Source organism: Marmota flaviventris, chromosome 12 (genome assembly GCF_047511675.1).
Source record: "Marmota flaviventris isolate mMarFla1 chromosome 12, mMarFla1.hap1, whole genome shotgun sequence".
Classification (NCBI taxonomy): domain Eukaryota; kingdom Metazoa; phylum Chordata; class Mammalia; order Rodentia; family Sciuridae; genus Marmota; species Marmota flaviventris.
Genome location: NC_092509.1, coordinates 43,442,523 through 43,462,242, shown reverse-complemented (window position 1 = coordinate 43,462,242; position 19,720 = coordinate 43,442,523). Strand labels below are relative to the sequence as shown.

General features: G+C 33.1%; 1 protein-coding gene across 1 annotated transcript in view; it reads right to left on the bottom strand.

Annotated features, from left to right (window-relative positions):
- Positions 1 to 1,978: 1,978 nt before the first annotated feature.
- The window catches only part of Kif5b (kinesin family member 5B), a 41,867-nt gene continuing 24,125 nt past the window's right edge, over positions 1,979 to 19,720 (bottom strand). Inside the window, exons 14-26 of the mRNA XM_027928566.2 lie at positions 19,003 to 19,209; positions 16,965 to 17,108; positions 12,228 to 12,416; positions 11,520 to 11,637; positions 11,006 to 11,067; positions 10,791 to 10,900; positions 9,959 to 10,060; positions 8,820 to 8,880; positions 8,622 to 8,693; positions 8,374 to 8,478; positions 7,257 to 7,473; positions 6,582 to 6,732; positions 1,979 to 5,039 (exon numbers count right to left, since the gene is read on the bottom strand). Of these exons, the coding sequence (XP_027784367.1) occupies positions 6,602 to 6,732; positions 7,257 to 7,473; positions 8,374 to 8,478; positions 8,622 to 8,693; positions 8,820 to 8,880; positions 9,959 to 10,060; positions 10,791 to 10,900; positions 11,006 to 11,067; positions 11,520 to 11,637; positions 12,228 to 12,416; positions 16,965 to 17,108; positions 19,003 to 19,209 (1,518 nt within the window). The 3' untranslated portion in view covers positions 1,979 to 5,039; positions 6,582 to 6,601. The remainder of the gene's footprint in view (positions 5,040 to 6,581; positions 6,733 to 7,256; positions 7,474 to 8,373; positions 8,479 to 8,621; positions 8,694 to 8,819; positions 8,881 to 9,958; positions 10,061 to 10,790; positions 10,901 to 11,005; positions 11,068 to 11,519; positions 11,638 to 12,227; positions 12,417 to 16,964; positions 17,109 to 19,002; positions 19,210 to 19,720) is intronic.

Genomic DNA, 19,720 nt, shown 5'->3' with positions numbered 1-19,720 from the left:
AAATATTCTGATATAAATTTTCACATCATCCTCCTTATCAGTCAGAGTTCTAGGGGTGGATTATAAATGGAAACAAGAGGATTTAAAGGGGTACAATAGGCCTAAGAAAATAACAAACTTGGATGGAACAAACTTCCCAAGTCTGGGATTCAGATCTTGCTGCAGGTGAGGTTGCATCCCACCGATTGGCAGAGAACGTTGCTAGATTGCTCTGGGTTATGAGCCAGTAGCAGTCATTAGGGAAGCAGGAAATACCCTATTGGGAGTACTCAGGCTGGGATACTGCTGGTAATATTAACCTCCATCACTTGGGTAAGGCCAAAAGCTCAGTAGCTTTGTTCCGTAAGGCAGCACTGATGGTGGATGAGGCTGTCTGAGAATTAGACTCACTGATAAAAATGGGGATGATAAAGTCCCTGTTTCCCAACAACAAAGACCAGGTGGTGGTACCTAAGTACCAGAACAAAGGCGGACACAATGATCATAATGTGCAGCATGGGTGGAATGGGAGCCAAGTGGACCAGATTTAGAGATTTATGGATATGGCTAATAGAACACAATGTCTAAGGGAAAAATGGGTAGGTGGCCAACAAAGCTGAGTATTATTCAGCTTTACCTTCAAAACATGAAATGAAAGGATAATAAGGGAAGTTGCTTTGATGAAAAGTCACAATCTGGTTCTCCCTACCTGCCTCCTGCAGGGACTGCAGACCTACTGACCCCACCCACTGACACTTACCAGATGCCAGCAATTCTTTCCACTTTCCAGTTGGCAGACCAGGCTGCTAGGCCCCTGATCCTGTTGTCTCTGCTTCCCACCACACTCAATATTTATAAAGGGGGAAGCCCTAGTTGTCTTCTTCTGCCTCCTCTTACCAGCCCTCTTCCTTGTTTTAGGTCTAGTCCAGTATGGGGGTCCTGGCCTGTGAGAGTAAACACCCAACTCACTTAGCATTAGCTGTAGCACTTCCCAGCTCCCCACATCTATCTCAGAACCCTTCTCCCTCAAGCCTATGCCCTGCAGAATGGAAACCCCAACCCCCACAGGCATTGACTCTCCTCTTTCCTAGCCCACTCTAGTCCCTTCTACCACCAACCCCATGAGCATTGGCCAGCTCCAATTCTGGCACCACCAGAAATGTAGTAAAGCAACTCACTGTTTTGAAAACAAAGGCATTTATCCCACTTCCTATGCAAACTATACTATAGGGTAACCAAATAGCAGAAGAGAAAAGTTTCTTTTGCAGTTAACAAAGGAATGAAAGAATATTGCTATTATGTAATCCCCTATTAAGCTGATAGATGTAGGCACTGATTATCAGCTTTGACTATGAATAACCCAATAAGAGAGACAAGTAGACATTCGGTATCACTTGATAGAAGAATACTATCACCTCTGAGGTAATATTGACCTCCAACAATAAAACACATATCTGAATCTAAGTCTGTGGACCACAAAACAAATTAACATAAAATGCAAAGTACACAGAAATATGTTGAATGATATCAAAGGGAATATAATCAGCAAAGTCTGGGAAACTACATGGCAGATACCCTGTTTTGTTTGTTTCTTTTTCTTTTTGTGTGTGTGTATGTGATGCTGGGGATTGAACCCAGGGCCTTGTGCATGTGAGGCAAGCACTCTATTAACAGAACTATATCCCCAGCCCTACCTTGTTTTCTTCATAAATTAATTTAAAAAACAACAACAACAAAAAAAACTGGAAGAGTAGGACTCTGCAATATATGGACTTTAGCTGGACCTTGATGCAAACTGTTTACAAAAACTAAAAATTTAATTACAAAATTATTATTAATTTTTTGGTGTGATAATGGTATTTGTGTATTTTAAGGACTCATACTCATGAAAGAAGCATGTTAATGTCAATTTAAAAATAGTATGGTGGATCTCAAGTAGAGTTATAGATGAAACAGCTATGAAACAACTCATTAGCTATGAGTTGATAATTGTTCAAACTTACTGGGTACATAAGACTTCATTATTTATTCTATTTTGACATATGATTACAATTTTCCACAATAATTTAAAAGGTACATACCAGAATTTAACAAACCAATCACTTGAATTTAGGAAAAGACTTTTTAAAGTTATCCTCCATCCAGAACTCAATGGCTGTGGTATTTGAAAAACAAACTTTAAATATTCTTATATTTGTTGATAAAACAACAGACTCAGCTAAACAAAACAAAACAATTCACTATTTCTAGACTAAACGAGGAAAAACTACATTAAAGTAAAAGAACATAGGTGAGGCTTATAATTCATTTCTAGCTCTTAATTTTTCAGCCTACATATTTAATACCTGCTGTTTAAAAGGCTGCAATACATTAAGACTCAAAATTTATATGAATCAGTCACTATTCTGTCAGGTCAGAGAGCCATCTATTAGTTCAGGTAAAATCAACCTGATACTTAAAATACTTTTCAATAAAAAGTCATTATATTTCAAAAAAATTTTCCTCTTTATTGAAACATAAAACACATTTACAGCATGCAGGTTAACTTAAAATTATATGGTGTCTTCCCAAACCAATTATCTTTGCATGTTTTTCAAGCACTGAAAATAAACCAACATATTCCACAGGTAGACTCAGACTCTATTCTGTCACCTCATGTCAAATTCAGAGTCACATACAAATTAAGAGTTACGCACAGTAGTCAGTTTTCTTAAGTTAAGCAAATAATTTAATTGATCACCATGAATAAATATTACTTTTATTTCATTGAGTTTATCTTCTGAACCATTACTCAATACCATTCAGAGTAACATTAATATACCCAGTCAAAAAAAAAAAAAAAAAAAAGGACTGCAAATTGAAATAAGTGTCAATATTCTAGATGGTCAGACATTTCAATTTGTGAGAGTAAATGCTATATTTAATGACCTACCATAGCAAAAAGAACAGTTCACTGAAAACAATTTTTATGAAACTCCTGGTACACTTTATGAAGTTTGAAATTATAAATAGAAAAGAACCATTAAGATATTTAAAAAACCTAACACTGTGTATTCTGAACCACATGCTAGTTACAATTCATTGTTTGTTACACAGCACCATACCCATGATACATCTTACAAGAAACTACTGTATTCAGACAAGAGAAAAAAAAAGTTGTTTTTTATGAATATTGCTAAAGAAGCAAGTTTTCACTTGAGAACAAAATATAAATGTCTATGTGAAAGCAGCCAAATGTCTCTCCATTTAGAAAACTATCACCACAAAGAGGCTTGTAGTACTTTCTTATCTGTAGTACTTATATTTCACTGCACCCAAGATTTCATCTCAATTTATGGAGTGTTTCTTTTAATCAATCCTAAAAGCAACAATCATTTTAAAGGCTGCAGACTACAACAGCAAGGATTTTTGACTGTTAAAAAAATAAATAAATAAATTTTTCTTTCAAATCAAAATTATTATAAAAGTGGAAATTACAATAGTTAAGGAAATAGAAAAATAAGCCAATTATGATCTGAGTCTTCTGACTATGGCTCCAAATTTAATAATACAAATATCTGTGTATAAAACTTTTTCAAAAAGTTAATTCTGCCAGCCAGATCCTAATAACAGAATTCTCCAGTTTCTCTACATTCACTGCAAACTTCTGCTAATGTAGTTGTAGTTGTAGTCACCCCCCCAACAATGGTGAAGCAAACATTGAAATCTCTTCCCTAAAATAAACTGTTGACTTAGTATAATGATCTGAGGAAGAAGTGGCAAAAATTGGTACACAGTTTTATATGTGTGTATATACATATACATATATATATATATATATACACATATATATACACACACATACATACATATATATATATATATATGCGCACAAAATTATGGGCTATAGTCAACAATGTAATTTGTTTGAGGATCATTAGTGATTTACAAACAATTCACTATTTCTAGACTAAACGAGAAATAAATTATAGTGTATGACTTAGTGTAGCAGGTTAAAAACACCTTTAGAGACTGTGACTAAAATTTACCTACACATCTTTAACTTCACTGTGTATCTGTCCTGCTTATTCACATTTTCCCCTCAATTTTCATAGGCTAAAAATTTAGATCAGCCCATACAATAGCTAACAATATAAAACTGCTTAATTTTATAGTATCTTAATTCATTTCACTATATGAAAGATGACAAATTGATACCTGTCCAATTCTTACATTAGCTAGCAGGCTCATCAGAATGAAGCAGGGTATTTTCATTCCGTTAAGCTATGTTAAGCATAAATGAGGATGGGAGATAGAATTAATTTTCCAAACTCCCTCTTAATCTGAGTTTTGATATGTAAAATATTTCCATTCAATATCTGGGCAACAAGCATTTCAGGAGATAACAATCAAGTAGCCGTGCTCACTCAATCTCAAATGCCTAGTTAGGGCAGTTGTAAGGTTTCAGTGCTTAAACAGCAATTTTCAGAAGCAAATACCAGAGATAATACAAATCATTTTAACCCTGATTTCACTTCAAGGGATTTTAAAATACAGTACTGACCTGATATATTTTGTGGGCATGTAGTGTTGGAAGTGGTAAAATGTAAGACATTTAATCTAAAGATTCAATTTTCCCTAAAAAAAAAAAAAAGAAAGAAAGTAAAAGGAAGACATTGTAATAGGAAAAGAAAAACAGGAAGCAGTAGCAACTAGGTAACTTAAACAGAGACTCAAAACTAAACATCCAGTAAAAAAAGCAAATACAAAAAGCATAATCCTACTAGGTATAGTTAGCTTGGCACAGTGAAGACTAATTTAAGACACAAAAGACAAACTGTGTAATAAATAGGGCCACAGTTGTAAACTGTCATTTTCTCTTCCTAAGACATCAAAATTGCACTCTAGTTGTGTTGGGAAGCAGCAGAGTTTCCAAGAAGAGCGGGTAGGAACAGCTGTACAGGCCAGGTGTAATTTGTACATTTTAAAAAGTTATAGTTCTACAATCCCAAGGGGGTAGAAGTGACAGTCACTGAATGACTGATACTATATCCTCTTCATACTTCAATTACTTTCAACACCTGACAATGAGAAAACAAGAGGGAAAATTTTTTAGTTTTACAAAACTCATGTTTGAGACAATCATGAAGGAAATAAAATATGCCAACAGTTTATGAACATTTTAGCCAATAGCTTTGACCACTTTTTAAAAAAATGGCAATATTAAATCATTTGATTTCTTCTTTAATTTATTTCTTAAGTGGAATTGTTTATGAACAGAACAATGTTTAAAAGTTCAATCCTTTGGGGCTGAGATTGTGGCTCAGCAGTATAGTGCTCGCTTAGCATGTGTAAGGCCCTGGGTTCCATCCTCAGCACCACATAAAAATAAATAAACAAAATAAAGGTATTATGTCCAACTACAACTGAAAAATATTTAAAAAATAAAATAAAAAGTTCAGTCCTTTATGTTTTTTCCTCCTCAGTAGAGCTAGGAATTAACTGAACTATATTTGTTTAGAAATTAGAAGGTTGGCTAATTTTTAAAGCAATATACAGTCATTAGTCCACTCTGGTTTTTTGTTTTGTTTTGTTTTTTTTCAGTACTAGGGGCCATCTATCACTGAGCTACACACCCAGCCCTTTTCATTTTTTATTTTGAGACTGACTCCTGCTAATAAGTTGCTGAGGCTAGTCTCAAACTGTGATCCTCCTGAGTTGCAGGGATTACATGCATGAACCACACTTGGCCTGGTTAGTGACATTCTTAAATCAAGGACTACTAACCAGCAACTAGATGTCACATACATGGTAGCTGTTAAAAAAAAATGTGGGGAGAGAGGAGTGGAGGGATAGGCATAAACAAAAACATAAAATGATAGGAAAAGAGATTGGGTAAAATAAACAATTATAGTAGTTGTTCTCTGGAGCCATCTTCATACTAAATCTCTATTTATGCATTTAGCTAAAAATTGTTCAAAGTGTGGTCCAAGACATAAGACGTACCATGTAAAACTGAGAATTAAGGGTATTAGTATTATTAACATTGTCATCTTAACCCAAAATAAATACAATGTTTAAAAAAACTTATTTTTGGGTACCAGGGATTGAACCCAGGGGCCCCCAATCACTAAGCCACAACCCACAACCCCTGCCCTTTAAAATTTTTTTTAATTTGAGACAGGGTCTTCCTAAGTTGCTTAGGGCCTCACCAAGCAACTGTATATGATATTTGAAGCTTCATACTTCAAATATCATATACAGAAATTTCAGTTTTGGAAAATAACAAATATGAAAAAAATTATTATATCTCATTAAATTTTCAAGAAAAGGGAATAATTATAAACCATGGCATACTCATTAGAGAGAATACCAAGAACTATTACAAATGATCCAATGTTAGGTTTAAAAACAGTAAGAACTCAAATTTGTATAGTATGATCTGAACTAAAAAAAAAAAAAAAGACTGGAAGAAACCATACTAAGTTCCTTCTATAATCATGTAAGGAAAAAATGACAGTAATAAAAAAAAAAAAAAAAAGTCCAAAAGTCTGTTTAACAACCAATAGCTCAACACTTCCATGTGCAGCTATGATTTCAAAAGTCAGATATAAATTACAAACCTTTGAAGATGTGTAAATGTTTATACTTGTTTGCCTCCTCCTCCTCGTACAGCCACTGGCTGACTATTCTGAACAAATGCACCTCCTCCACGAATTGCACTTGGATGAGTTGGAGAAGCTGCTGGATGTTGCCCAGGACGAATAGGTTTAGCTATTAAGAAACACAAAAACTGACTTAGAAAAAAGCTTAACACATGACTGCAGTGACTATTTAGGTCTCTTTTTCCTTCTGAAGAATTCCCACTATATTTTGCCTTTTTGTTTTTTTGATTTCTCTCTTTCTGAACACATCCTTTTCTCCAGAACCTATACAATCCTTACTTAGCTCCTTAAAACTCTTATTCCTGCAGCAGTAATTACTCTGAAACATGAAATAAACACTGATGGCTTATTTTCTTGTGATTTTCTTTTTGCTTTAATAATATTTATCTATACAGTTTCTCATAACCCTAACCATTCTTGCTTGCATATCTACTTATTTATCTACTTGTCCTAGTTATGTAGTTATTTCTCAATTTCTCTTTTCCTTCCTAAAGGTATCACCCTGTTGAGCTATAAACAAAAGACAAATACTACCATGAGAAGACATAAAATTTCAGATCATGTTCAAGTACACAAAAGCATTTATACTTCAAAGTATTCATAGCTTAAAGGTTTTCAGTATGTTCTACTAACCAATCTGTGCAGAATGCCCTCTTCTGGCCATATTCTTTGACCTGACTGCTTCCTTTATGCGATCTACTTCTTGCTGATAACGTTTACGATCACGAGATGCATTTTCTTTGGCTTCTTTCAGTGCTGACTCCAAAGCTTTCACTCTCTCGGCTGTAGCTCTAAGTCGCTTCTCTAACTTAGGAAGTTCACAGCGAAGATCTGCATTATCCCGTACCAACTAAGGTACATAAACAAAATACAGATTCTAGCTTTAACAAAATGGTTTAAGAAAATAAGAGAATTTCAAAATTTCTCTTTAGAAAAGAAGTAAAACTACATTTTCTGTAAGGTTTTTCCATTTAGCTAATTGAATTTAAGCAGCAACATGCAACATTATAAACATTCATACCTACTTACACATATTTCTCCCAAAGATATACTTTCATTTAATTTGGGGGAAGAATGGATTGTTCCTTTCTCCTACTAGGCAAAAACAATAAAGTACACATAGTGATCGTGCGTAGTGCTTTCTTCAGTGTTCATAAGGCGAAATGAATATCCTTTTAGGATATTAAAGCACAAGTAAGTATAAACTTAGTGTGTCCCTTAGTTAAGTATTGAAGATAAGTTTATCTTACTCTGGTGCTAGATAGCAATAAAGTTAAAAAAAATGGAGTGTGTTCAACTTTTTAATAGTAATTTAAAATCATTTATCAAGCCATAATTTTAAAAATCAGGAAAAAAACCCACAGAATTATTTAAAAAAAAAAAAAAAAAAAAAAAATGACTGCTTCATTATTTTAGATAGCAGGAGAGTAAATGTAAAAAGACCAAAAATGGGGATGATGATTCTATTTTAACTACAAATACTCACCTACCAAAAATTACTATAACGAAATAAAGAAAACTGACAGATCTAAAATCCTGCAGGGGAAATAAGAATACATGTTTTCAATGGCCTTGGCTGATATTAGGGTTGTTAATATGGCAGTCTTTAGTGGTTTCTTTTTTATAATCACTTAATACAACGATGGAATAGCTCAGGGTATAAAAAATTTCTTACGACTCTGAAAGATTAAAATACTTTGTACTCCTGTATTTCAATCTTAAAATCTGTCACCACAAAATAAACTATTACCTGTTTGTGTACTTTAGTGAGTTGTTCAAGATTATTTTCAAGAAAGGAGATTTTTTGCTTTTGAGCAGCACTCCCTCCGGTGTCATCAGAATCGATCTCGGCACTCTGAGAAAAGAAGTTTGATCAATACTATGAAAAAATTTAAAATCCCCCCCAAAATCTAAGCCTATCTACAAAACATTTATATGACAATGTGAAATCATTTCACTGATGAATAAAAAATAACCACCTCAGCATTATTATATTACCTTTTTAACTCTGGTAGCCAGGTCCTGAACAAAGAGCTTGCGCAGATTATGTAAAGTCTGAAGTTCTTTTGCCTTGAATTAAGAATAGCAATATTTTTGGAATTCAGTCTTTAAATTCAGGGAACACACACACACACACACACACACACACACACACACACCCCTCCCCAATTCTACTTATTTTTACATTTTTCTTACCACAGTCTCTTCCAAACCCTTCAGGTCTTGTCTTGCTTGTTCTCGTCTATCTTGCATAACACTACAAGTAGAAGAATGTATTTTTTCAAGTTTGATTCTATAAATTCTAGTTTATTTAATGCAAGAGCTCAATCAAAATATTTTGTGAAAGAACTGATCTTAAATCCAAATAAATGAAATATACTTTAAGTTTATCCATATTGTATTTTCCAAAGAAATTTTTATGCTTTATAACCTTTTACCTGGGAGGAGCAATCATTGGGGACTGGATCCAGGGGCTTTACCATTGTGCTCCATCCCTAACCCTTCTTATTTTTTATTTTGACATAGGGACTCCCTATGTTGCTTGGGGACTCACTGAGTTGCTGAGGTGGGCTTCAAACTTGCAATCCTCCTATCTCAGCCTCCAGAGTTGCTGGGATTACAGGTATGTGTCACCATGCCCAGAACTTTATATTCTTTTAAATCGATAATTTTCACTTTGAAATATGCCATATATGTAGTATACTGCTACTTGACCAGAATGATACTGATTAACTGGTAATTAAAGAGATTATAAACTGTCCAAAATTAAGATTTTAAATTGAAATTATTCTTAGCAAAATTATGGCTGTAATTCAGCAGAATATTTATAAAATCTTCTCTGAACTGGTTGATGGTGTAACAATCTCAACACTATTTCACTGTAAATTGTCTTAGAAACTCAAGATATGTGAAAAATTATAGCCACAAGTTTTTTATCTGCTCAGATTCTGGAAAGCTAAGTATTAACTCAGTAAATGAGAAAAAGTCAACAGTGAAAACCTGTTTGAAAATATAAGGTTAAAATAATAATTTTCCTTTAATAAAATCAAATTTGACAAAATGTCAGTTTTTGAGGTAGGTATTAAAATTTTCTGTTACTGTCATGTTTTAGGTTTATTTTTATAATGGCTCCTGAAGTAATATGACAACAAAGAAATCGTAAGTAGGTTGATAACAGGACTCTAAATCTTGACTATACTGAAATATAACATTGCTTTCACTGAAGTACAAGGATATATTGCAAGCTTTTACACATACATCAACTCAGAAGACTGATATTATCTACATAACATCTACAGTTTTATTTCAAAATTTTAATGAAAACAATTACTCACGTAAGTTCATGTAATTTTCTGCTCTTTTCCTGATCTGTAGCTTTCAGCTTCTCATGTTCTACTCTTAGACGTTCCTGCTCTAACATCATTTTCTGGTTTTGGCTGACAAAAGAAAAGAAATATAAGCTCAATTTCAGTTTTCTGGATGCCATTGTCACAATTTTTTGAAGTCTAAAATTATATAATTACAATCTTCAAAAATCCAAGGCCTCCCCTGTTATCCCATGAGGGCAGAAAGGAAGGGGGACATGCCTAGTTAGAGCCATATTATATTTTTCATATTTTAATTTAATGATTTTATTCAAGAAATCCCTATTCCTGCTTCCATTACGCATTAATATAACACCTACATGTCCCAAATTTGTCATCATTTTGTTTTTCACTCTCCTACAGTTCCTACTTAAATGGTTGCAAACCTCTAATGTATAGAGTCTATGGATATGAATCTGGTTATGGAAGTAGGCAAAATATATTCTATATAAACTGAGATGACAATTTCTACTGAAACATTAGCATTTTAAAACCCACCATTCCCAGGTAAGACTGTTCTCAAATGACTCAGAAATTATCTATTTATAATAATGAGTTTAACCTAGATTTTTTTTTTTTTTTTTTGTCTTTTTACTGAATATTTAGATAAAATGACCTAAATTTTCAAGAATTTGACCAGGAACTTAGAAGTTTTACTCATAAGTGTGAAAATTCCTTATTTTCCAAGTAAAAAATCTATAGGTTACTAAGATTGTCAGTTGGAATTAATTATTTCATCCTGCTTAAACAGCCACCGTTTATGAATTAATTTATTCTAAGAAAGAAACAGTATAATACTTACTCTTGAAGATCAGTTATAAGTTTTTCCTTTGCCTCAACTTCATCTCTCAAACTACTGATTTGTTTTTGATGAGTTTCTCTGTGACTCTGGATTTGCTGTTCAACAGCTTGCTAACATTTTCAGAAAAAAAATAAAGATATTAAAAATGAGACTAACAAAAACTATTAATAATGATGGATTAAAGCCATTAGAATCAAATGTAACATCAGACTTGCCTTAACTTCATTTGCAGTCTGAACCTTATTTAAGTGCTCTTTTTCCATCTCATGGACTTTTTCTGTTTGGGTAAGGAAGGAAAAAAGTGAAATAAACCTTCTAGTTTCTCACTAAGCCAAGGAAACAAATGGGTTGTGTTATATTTTTCTTAGCAGTCCTCCAAGCTTAATGATATGTTGACTAGTACCCTTAGTTATATCCATTGTGCTGACAATATGGAAGGGAAATGAAGTAGTCTCTCAAATCCCTATATTAAGATTTAAACACATACATGCACACGTACATACTCTCTTTCTCTACATAACTTTGTTGGACATTCCTAGATTGGCCATTTATATATTCTAACACAATTTAAAAAAATATTTTAAAGTCATGTTAAAGTATTATGATTTGCTTATCATTCCAAGTTATCCATATTCCTACCATTTTCTTTATAAGTATACAACAATTACATTAAAGTAAGAAAGGATTAATATAGATATAACTCATAGATAATTAATTGAAAGATAATACCTTGTGCTCGGAGCTGGACTAATTCTTCACTGAGACAATCAACAGATTCTTCCAGCTGTCTTTTCTTTTGCTCCACATTTTGAAGGTATTCAGTCAATGACTTAATTTTGGCTTCATGCTTTTGAGAAAAAAATATATTGATATGAAGTGGAAAAACTATCTCATGCATACATTTTGTTATGAATATTTTCAAGGAAATAGTTTTACTAATATATATAAATGTATGATAGATCTGAAGGTATTTCACCCTAGAATGTTCAGGTACCAGATTTAAAACATTAAATGGTTACCTGTATAGCTATGCCAGTTGTAAACTAAAGCAATGAAAGACTGCAATATAATATTCTTCTCACTACCTCCATCTAATGTCATCCACTTCCCTCTGTGAATAATTCCTATCTTGGTGAATGACTCCATTACTCAGCAGCCAAAGTGGGAAACTGGTCCCCTGCAATCCTGCCCATTCTGAAATTCTTCTAGTCTTCAATGGTCACAACAGTCATATCTTTAAATATACTTACTGTATATACATATTGGCAAATATAAACCAGTTAAGTCATTCAAGTTATTATACTATAGTGAGATTAGGTAAAAAACTTGACTAAATTAAGCTTTTGATTTAGTTACTGACAGTTTGATTTAGTTACAGAAGCACAATTTATATCTTTGTTTAAAAAATAAAGAAACTTTGTTCTGTAACACACATACCTGAGAGATACGAAGCTGGCATGCTGCTAACTCCTTTTCATTTTCTTCCATTTTTTTGTTGCTCTCAGTTTGTGTGCTTTCTAATTGTTTGCAGCGTTTCACCATTGTTTTTACTTCTGACTTCATTTTGCTAATGTACAGTCTTGCAACAGTGAACTCTTCATCTATCATACCAGTTCCCTCAGGTTGCTGTGAGATAAAAGTGAAATAAAAAGTTAAAGCCCAAAATATTCAAGTATGTGTTTTTCCTATTAGACTTGAAAGTCTGCAATTTTTAAAAAATTACACTTTTAATAAAGGGCAAGAGCTTACTTTTTCCTTTCCTACTTTGAACCCTGAAATAATGTTAATCTATGCCTACAAAACATTAAAAAAAGAATATAAACATAAACACACTGATGCATTATGCCTCTTTCAACTTCTGTGTTTCCTCTTCACAGGACCTCTTCTGTAAAATCATTAATGTGCAACTTAAGTTTAAAACTTAATAAGGGTGCTTAGGGAGGGAAAGGAAGACTTTTAAGCTTAATAAGGAGGAACCATGGTAACTTTTACAGATTTTATTACAAAATTATTAGTGGAACTTGGAAAGGAAGAAAAAAATTCTTTTTTCGTTTTTTGGGTTTTGTGGTTGTTGATGATATGAATGTCAAGAAAAACTCCTGGAACTAATAAGCGATTATAGTAAGATTGCAGGATACAAGGTTGATGTATAAGTAAACCGTTTTCCATATCACCAATGAATAACTAGAATTTGAAATTAAAAAATACAATGTCATTTTCATTAGCACCAATGGAATAGAAAAAACAAGATAATATTGAAGTGTAAGTCTAACATAATATGTAGAAGATCTACATATAGAAACACCAAACACTGATGAAAGAATGTATTCCCACCAAAATCATAGAAAGCTATTTTGTGAATATTGACACACTGACTTTGAAATCTGTAAGTAGAGTCAAAGATCCTGAATAATGAACAGAATGCTAAAGAAGAACAAAGACTGACACTAAAGATTTACTGTAAAGCTTCAATAATCAAGATAGTACAGTAGTCTCCCTTTCCTAGGGAAACAAAAATATATTCCACACATGTTCCACACATGCCTGAATCCAGATATTACTTAACTTTGTATGTGCCAAGTTTTTTCCTATAAATATATACCTATGATAAAGTTTAATTTATACAGTGGGCATAGTAAGAGATTGACAACAACAGTAAAATAACAATTATAATTATATACTGTAAAAAGTTACTCAAAACTTATGGTTTAGTTATGAAAATTTTTACTTAATATTTTCAGACTATGGTTTACTGCAAGTAACTGAAACTTTGGAAAGCAAAACCATGAAGAGGAAGAGACAAAAGTATTGACAAAAGAAAAGATAATTGTGTCAATGGAATAGCAGAGAGATCACAGGAACAGACCCACACAAATATAGTAAATAAGATCTCTAACAAAAGATAGTCTTTTAAACAAATGGTGCCATAACCACACATCCACACACAAAATAATGAAACCTGATGCAGATATTATATCTTTAAGTTAAAAAACTTAACTCTGAATGGATCACAGACCTGAATGTAAATACAAAACTAAAAAATTTTTAGATGATAACAAGAGAAAATATAGGTGACCTTGGGTTTGGGGGTAAATATTTAAATATAATACAAAAAAAAAATGCAATCAATGAAAGAAAAAAAAAGGTTAATTTGGAATTCATTAAAATTAAAAATTTCTGCTCTGTAAAAGACACTGTTAAGAGAACTAAGACACAGACTTAAGAAGTATTGTAAAACATTATTTGATAAAAGACTCATAATCAAAATGTACAAAGAATTCTGAAAATTCAACAAGAACCCAAATAACCCAACTACAAATTAAAATAACAATGACCTAACCTTATACATTAAGAAAATAGCTAATATCCAAAATAATAATAATAATAATATTAAATGATGGTGAGGATCTGAAACAACAAGAACTCAATTAATTGCTGGGAGGAAGGCAAAATGCTATAGCTATTTTAGAAGACAGTTTGGGAGTTTCTTACAAAGTTAACAAACACATAATCCAGCAGTCACATTCAAAATCACACTGCTGGATATTTTTACCCAATTGAATTGAGAACCTTGTCCATAGAAAACCCTGCACATGAATGTTTATGGCAGCTTTACTCATAATTCAAAAAGTAGAAGCCACTGAGTAGGTGAATAGATAAGTTATTCATAAATTGTAATATTATTCAGTAATAAAAGAAATGAACTACTGATGAAAGAATCACAAATGAAAGGTAGTGTGAAAAGCTTACAGTGTGATTTCAACTATATAACATTTTGGAAATGAGAAACACGGATCGTAAAAACATAAGTGAACTTCAAGGTCTTAGGGGTAGGGATGAATAGGTTAAAAAAAGCATGGGGGTAGTGAAAGTATTCTATTTGATACTGTAATGATGGAGCTATCATATACAATTTTTTATTCATACAAATGTAAAACATAAAGACTGAAGTGTAATATGGAAAAAAATGTAGAGGCTAACAGGAAAATATAAATGTGTAAATGGTACCATTACTGAGGATTCTCATTTTTAAAAATTTTTATCCAAGTACCTATTTGCAAGACTGACTGACATTCAAAACACTATAATGGCATAGTGAATAAAGCAGTCAAGTAATCAGGGAACCTATACTCTATCTCTGGCTCTGCCACTAAACATAAATCACTTCTATTTATTTCTCTATCATTTTTTCACTTAGATTATGATTACTTGAACACAAAATGGAAAGGTTTTTTTTTCTTAACAGAAGTACTTTAATACATAAAGCAAATTTTCAACAACACCTTTCTAGTGTTTAATGAAAAGAAGTCAATCTTTTCCATTCCCAGAGGTTCCTACATATCTCTATATCTCATATAACTTCACGATAAACAGGATAAGGCAGAATGTTCAGACTGATGGTAAAGAGAGTGTAAAGTAAGTCACCCATAATTTAATAATACCTTTCCTTTGTTTCAAAGGTAAATCAATGAAGAAATGACCAGATACGCGAAAGGTCACAAGAATCCTTGCCTTCATCAACAAAAATTGACTTTAAACAATAAACAAATGTAAAGAATGTGTGTTCCATATCAAAAACCTTTATCTTCATTTCTAACTCTTGTTAACTTGTAGGCTCTCACTATAAACCCAAGTACAAGCTCATTCTCCATGTTATTATAATTAGATTTTTCTTTTTTTTTGCGGGGGCGGCGGCGGGGGGGTGGGGAATACTAGAGTGTTAAGGTTTGGATGTGGTGTTCCCCTAAAGCTCACATGTGAGACAATGAAAGGTTTGCAGGAGAAATGACGGGTCATAGTCTTAACCTAATCAGTGATTTAATCCCTGATGGTATTAACTGAGAGGGAACTGGAGGAAGGTGGGATGTGACTGGAAGAAGTGGTTCACTGGGGGTGTGGCTATAAGGTATATATTTTGTATCTGGAAAGTGGAGTCTCTCTGCTTCCTGATCACCATGTAAGCTATTCTCCTAGGCTACACTCTTCTGCCATAATGTCCTGCCTCACCCTCAGCCTGGAGGAATGGAGCTTGTTGTCTATGGATTGAGACCTCTGAAACCGTGAGCCCCTAAATAAACCTTTCCTCCTCTACAGTTACTCTGGTCTGGCATTTCAGTCACAGTAGCAAAAAAGCTAACTAAAACACGGGGACTGAACTCAGGGGCACTTAACCAGTACCACATCCCTAGCTCCCCCTTTTGATGTATTTTATTTAGAGACAGGGCCTCACTGAGTTGCTTAGTACATCGCTAAATTTCTGAGGCTGGCTTTGAACTCATAATCCTCCTGCCTCAACCTCCCAAACCTCTAGAATTACAGGCATATAATTAGGTTTTAATCAAAAAAGTAAGGTCCAAGGAATAACTACAACAACATACAAATTTTTCATATTATGTGCATATTTTTGCACTTAAAAAAGATAGGAGCCAGATGCAGTAGCTCACATGGATAATTCCAGTAAGCTGAGAGACTGAGGCAGGAGAAGCCCAAGTTCAATGCCAGCCTGGGCAAATTAGCAAGACTCTTTCAAAAATTAAAAGGGGCTGGAGGTAAAGTATCATTGGATTCAATCCCCAGTACTGAAAACAAAACATCAACGACAAAAGATTATTTGAAGGGGGCAAAAAAAAGGGGCATAAAGTATGGCAAATTTTTTAAAACTGATAACTTTAGGAGGGGGGGATAGGGATTGAAATCAAATTATCTCCATGTATGATTTTATCAAAATGAATCCAACTACTATGTATAATTAGAATACTCAAATTAAGAAAAAGGTAACTCTAAAGTTCATTATTATTCTCTGTACTATTGTATATTTAAAATATTTCATACTAAAATTTTTTAAAAGAATGAAATACTCATCTTTTATTTAAAGCACTATAGTTTCTTTCCTGAGCTAATCTGTTCCAAAGACTTTCACCTATGGCGATTTATTAAGATTGATTTCTAAGTGTGAAATCCTTTCACAGTAGAAGAAAAAGCCAAACGTGAGGTTTGACAAGTGCTACTTACTGAAGATTTTATTTGGATAACCTCATTCTCTTTTTTTTCCCCATATTCCATCTACCACACATGGCTGTTTTAAGAATAAGTATGGGTATGAAATGTATGTAAAAATTAAGTAGTAAACAAAAGTATGAGTTACATATAGATTATACTTGTTATTGTATTTACCTTTACATCATTATTTCCCACGGCAATTCCTATCTCTGCAAGGTCTTTCAGTAAAGATGCCATCATCTCAGCTGCTCGTTTCTTCTGGTGGTTGGTCATTTCCTTAAGTTTCTGAAGCTCAGCATCTATACTTGCTAAAGTTGCCTAACCAGACCAAAAATAAAAAGTATAGTTAAACTATTAAATGAATATAAAATTCAAATATTCACAGGTATTTCAAGTTTTTCACCTAGCTCTTACTAAACCATGTATTTTCTGCTTCATGTTCCTGAACTATCTACTGAATACTGAGCCAGCTCCCATCTCAAGCTTAATATGTACTTTAGACTTATAAACTATGTCATAAAGCAACTGCATTATATTTCACTGAGATAACGTACCTACTCTTAAATTCACTAGAAATTTTTGAGACTGGATGTTTTCTGCCTAGAAATGAGACACATCAAAATTAACAAACTAACCTTATAATCAAACTAACAGTTTTCTATATGGTTAATGTGCTCTCCTCATCCACTCTCTATATACTTATCACTTAAAAGAATACACTTAAACCCAGGATTTTGTGCATGGTAGGCAAAAACTCTACCACTGCACTACATCCTTATCCCCCATATTACTACTTTTGATACATGATGCAATTCAACAGGTGTTAGTGATGAAGTAATTGTATTACTTGACTGTAATGACTATAAGTTAGCTATTTTACCAGGTACAAAAATCACCAAATATTGAAAATTATAACCCATTTTGGCTCACTTTAAAGCTCTTATATCACAGATCAGATAATGCATTTTTAATGCGACCTAATGATTTTTAGTCAATATACTTTAGTAATGATGCCATCATCTCAGCTGTTTATTTCTTCTAATGGTTGGTTATTTCCTGAAGTTTCTGAGTATCAGTACAGTGTATGTTCCCCCACTTTCATCTACAATATACCAGTTTTCTTGAAAGTGTCATAACATAGTATGCTTCTACCATATATGTTTAAATTGCCTGACATTTTCTCTAACTATCAAATTATTATTAATACTGGTTAAACATGTTTCTAACTAATTATCAATGTAATGCTGACTTTAGCTCCTCAATTGAGACAATTGGAAGACTAAAACCAGTAGACAAGGACCAACTTACAGACTTCTAAGAAACTTCTGTTTTTCTACCAGATAACAATTAGGTTTCTTAGTATTAAATCAACTCAGGAAAAAATTGATAATGATGTCTTCAATCTCTGTGGTACTAAATATAACTTCAAGTCAATAATTACTTTGGAGATTAAGAAGGGAAAATGAATTCATCAGGAACAAGAAAGCTTTTAAAAGTGCTACTTCGTAGAGCTCATAAACAGGGAAATTAAGTGGTGGATACTGATCCTGAGTACAACTCTAGGTGCTGATTTCTTAACAAAAAGCTAGCATTAACAACAAAACATAAGAAGACAGCTCATTAGTGGTGAAACTGAAACAATTAAAGCTACTTACTATTCCTGGCATCAGTATTAGAGGTTGGCAATTCTGTCCTATTGCAACAAGTAAACATCTCCATCTATTGGAGAACCATATGAAAGATTCTAATACATTGTGCTGGGAAGGCATAGGTGGTGAGTATATAATAGTGAACAAAAGGTAAATTATGAGCATTTATATATTCTTATGACTACTACAAAGAATTCACTTAAATAGCATTTCATTTTATGTGCATGTCTGTATTTGCCATTTGAAAAATCATTTAATAGCTTAACTAAAAAATAGGTTTCTTTCCCCCTTTATCATTTGGAATATTACTGAAGAACAACCAACATCTTCAAAAATAGAATTTAAGTTACATACTAATAGACCTTTAGGAATCCAAAGAATAATCCTCCTTCCCTACCTATACTTCTAAGGCTTCACAAACAGAGGGAATTAAAGTTGAGAGCCTTGAAAATTGATGCTTTCAATCACAGGCTAATATAGAAATAAGTTACTTAAGTAATTTTAAAATGAATATTGTACTAAGGTTTTAAGAAAGAAAATAATAAATAATAACTAAATCCTACCGATTTCTGATTCAATTCATCGCTTAGCAGTTCATATTCCTTAGTTTTGTCTTCAACTTCCTGAGACTTCTGATCATAATTGACAGCAAGTTCCTCTAAGGCCTGTAAAACTTCTTTTACTTCTTCCTTGGAGGCATCATTTTCTGCTTGAAGGCGATTCAGCTCTGCTTGCATATTATCTTGATCCCTTCTGGTAGATGCCAAAAGCTATACGAAAAGTAAAATATCTATTTGTACTGAAATTATATAGGCTTAAAAAAAATCTATTTGCTTCATCATTGCTAAGCACAGGGAAATTAAATGTGGGTGCTAGTAAGCATATCAACATTCATTAATTTAACAGATTTACTGAATGCCTACTATGTCTAGGCACTTTTCTAGACACTGTGGCAAACAGGAAAGCAAATATTAAAATAAAGACATTGGCTCTGAAGAATCCAGTAAAAGAGAAGACCATCATATAAATAAGTGCAATACAAGACAGAATCTAAGAGCCATAAAAGAGGAAAGGGACAAATAAAGTGCTTGATAGTTGATAGTGTAGGAAAGGGGGATATTTCTCGAAGGAATTCATAAAAAGTTGGCTAAGAATAGGGAGATTTAAGTCACGTGCAAATTAGAATTGATAGCAGACAAAGGCATTCTAGACTTAAGAACAGTATACACAGACACAAGAAGTTATATACTCGGAAGAATTAGTTAAAAGTTTTAGACTTGT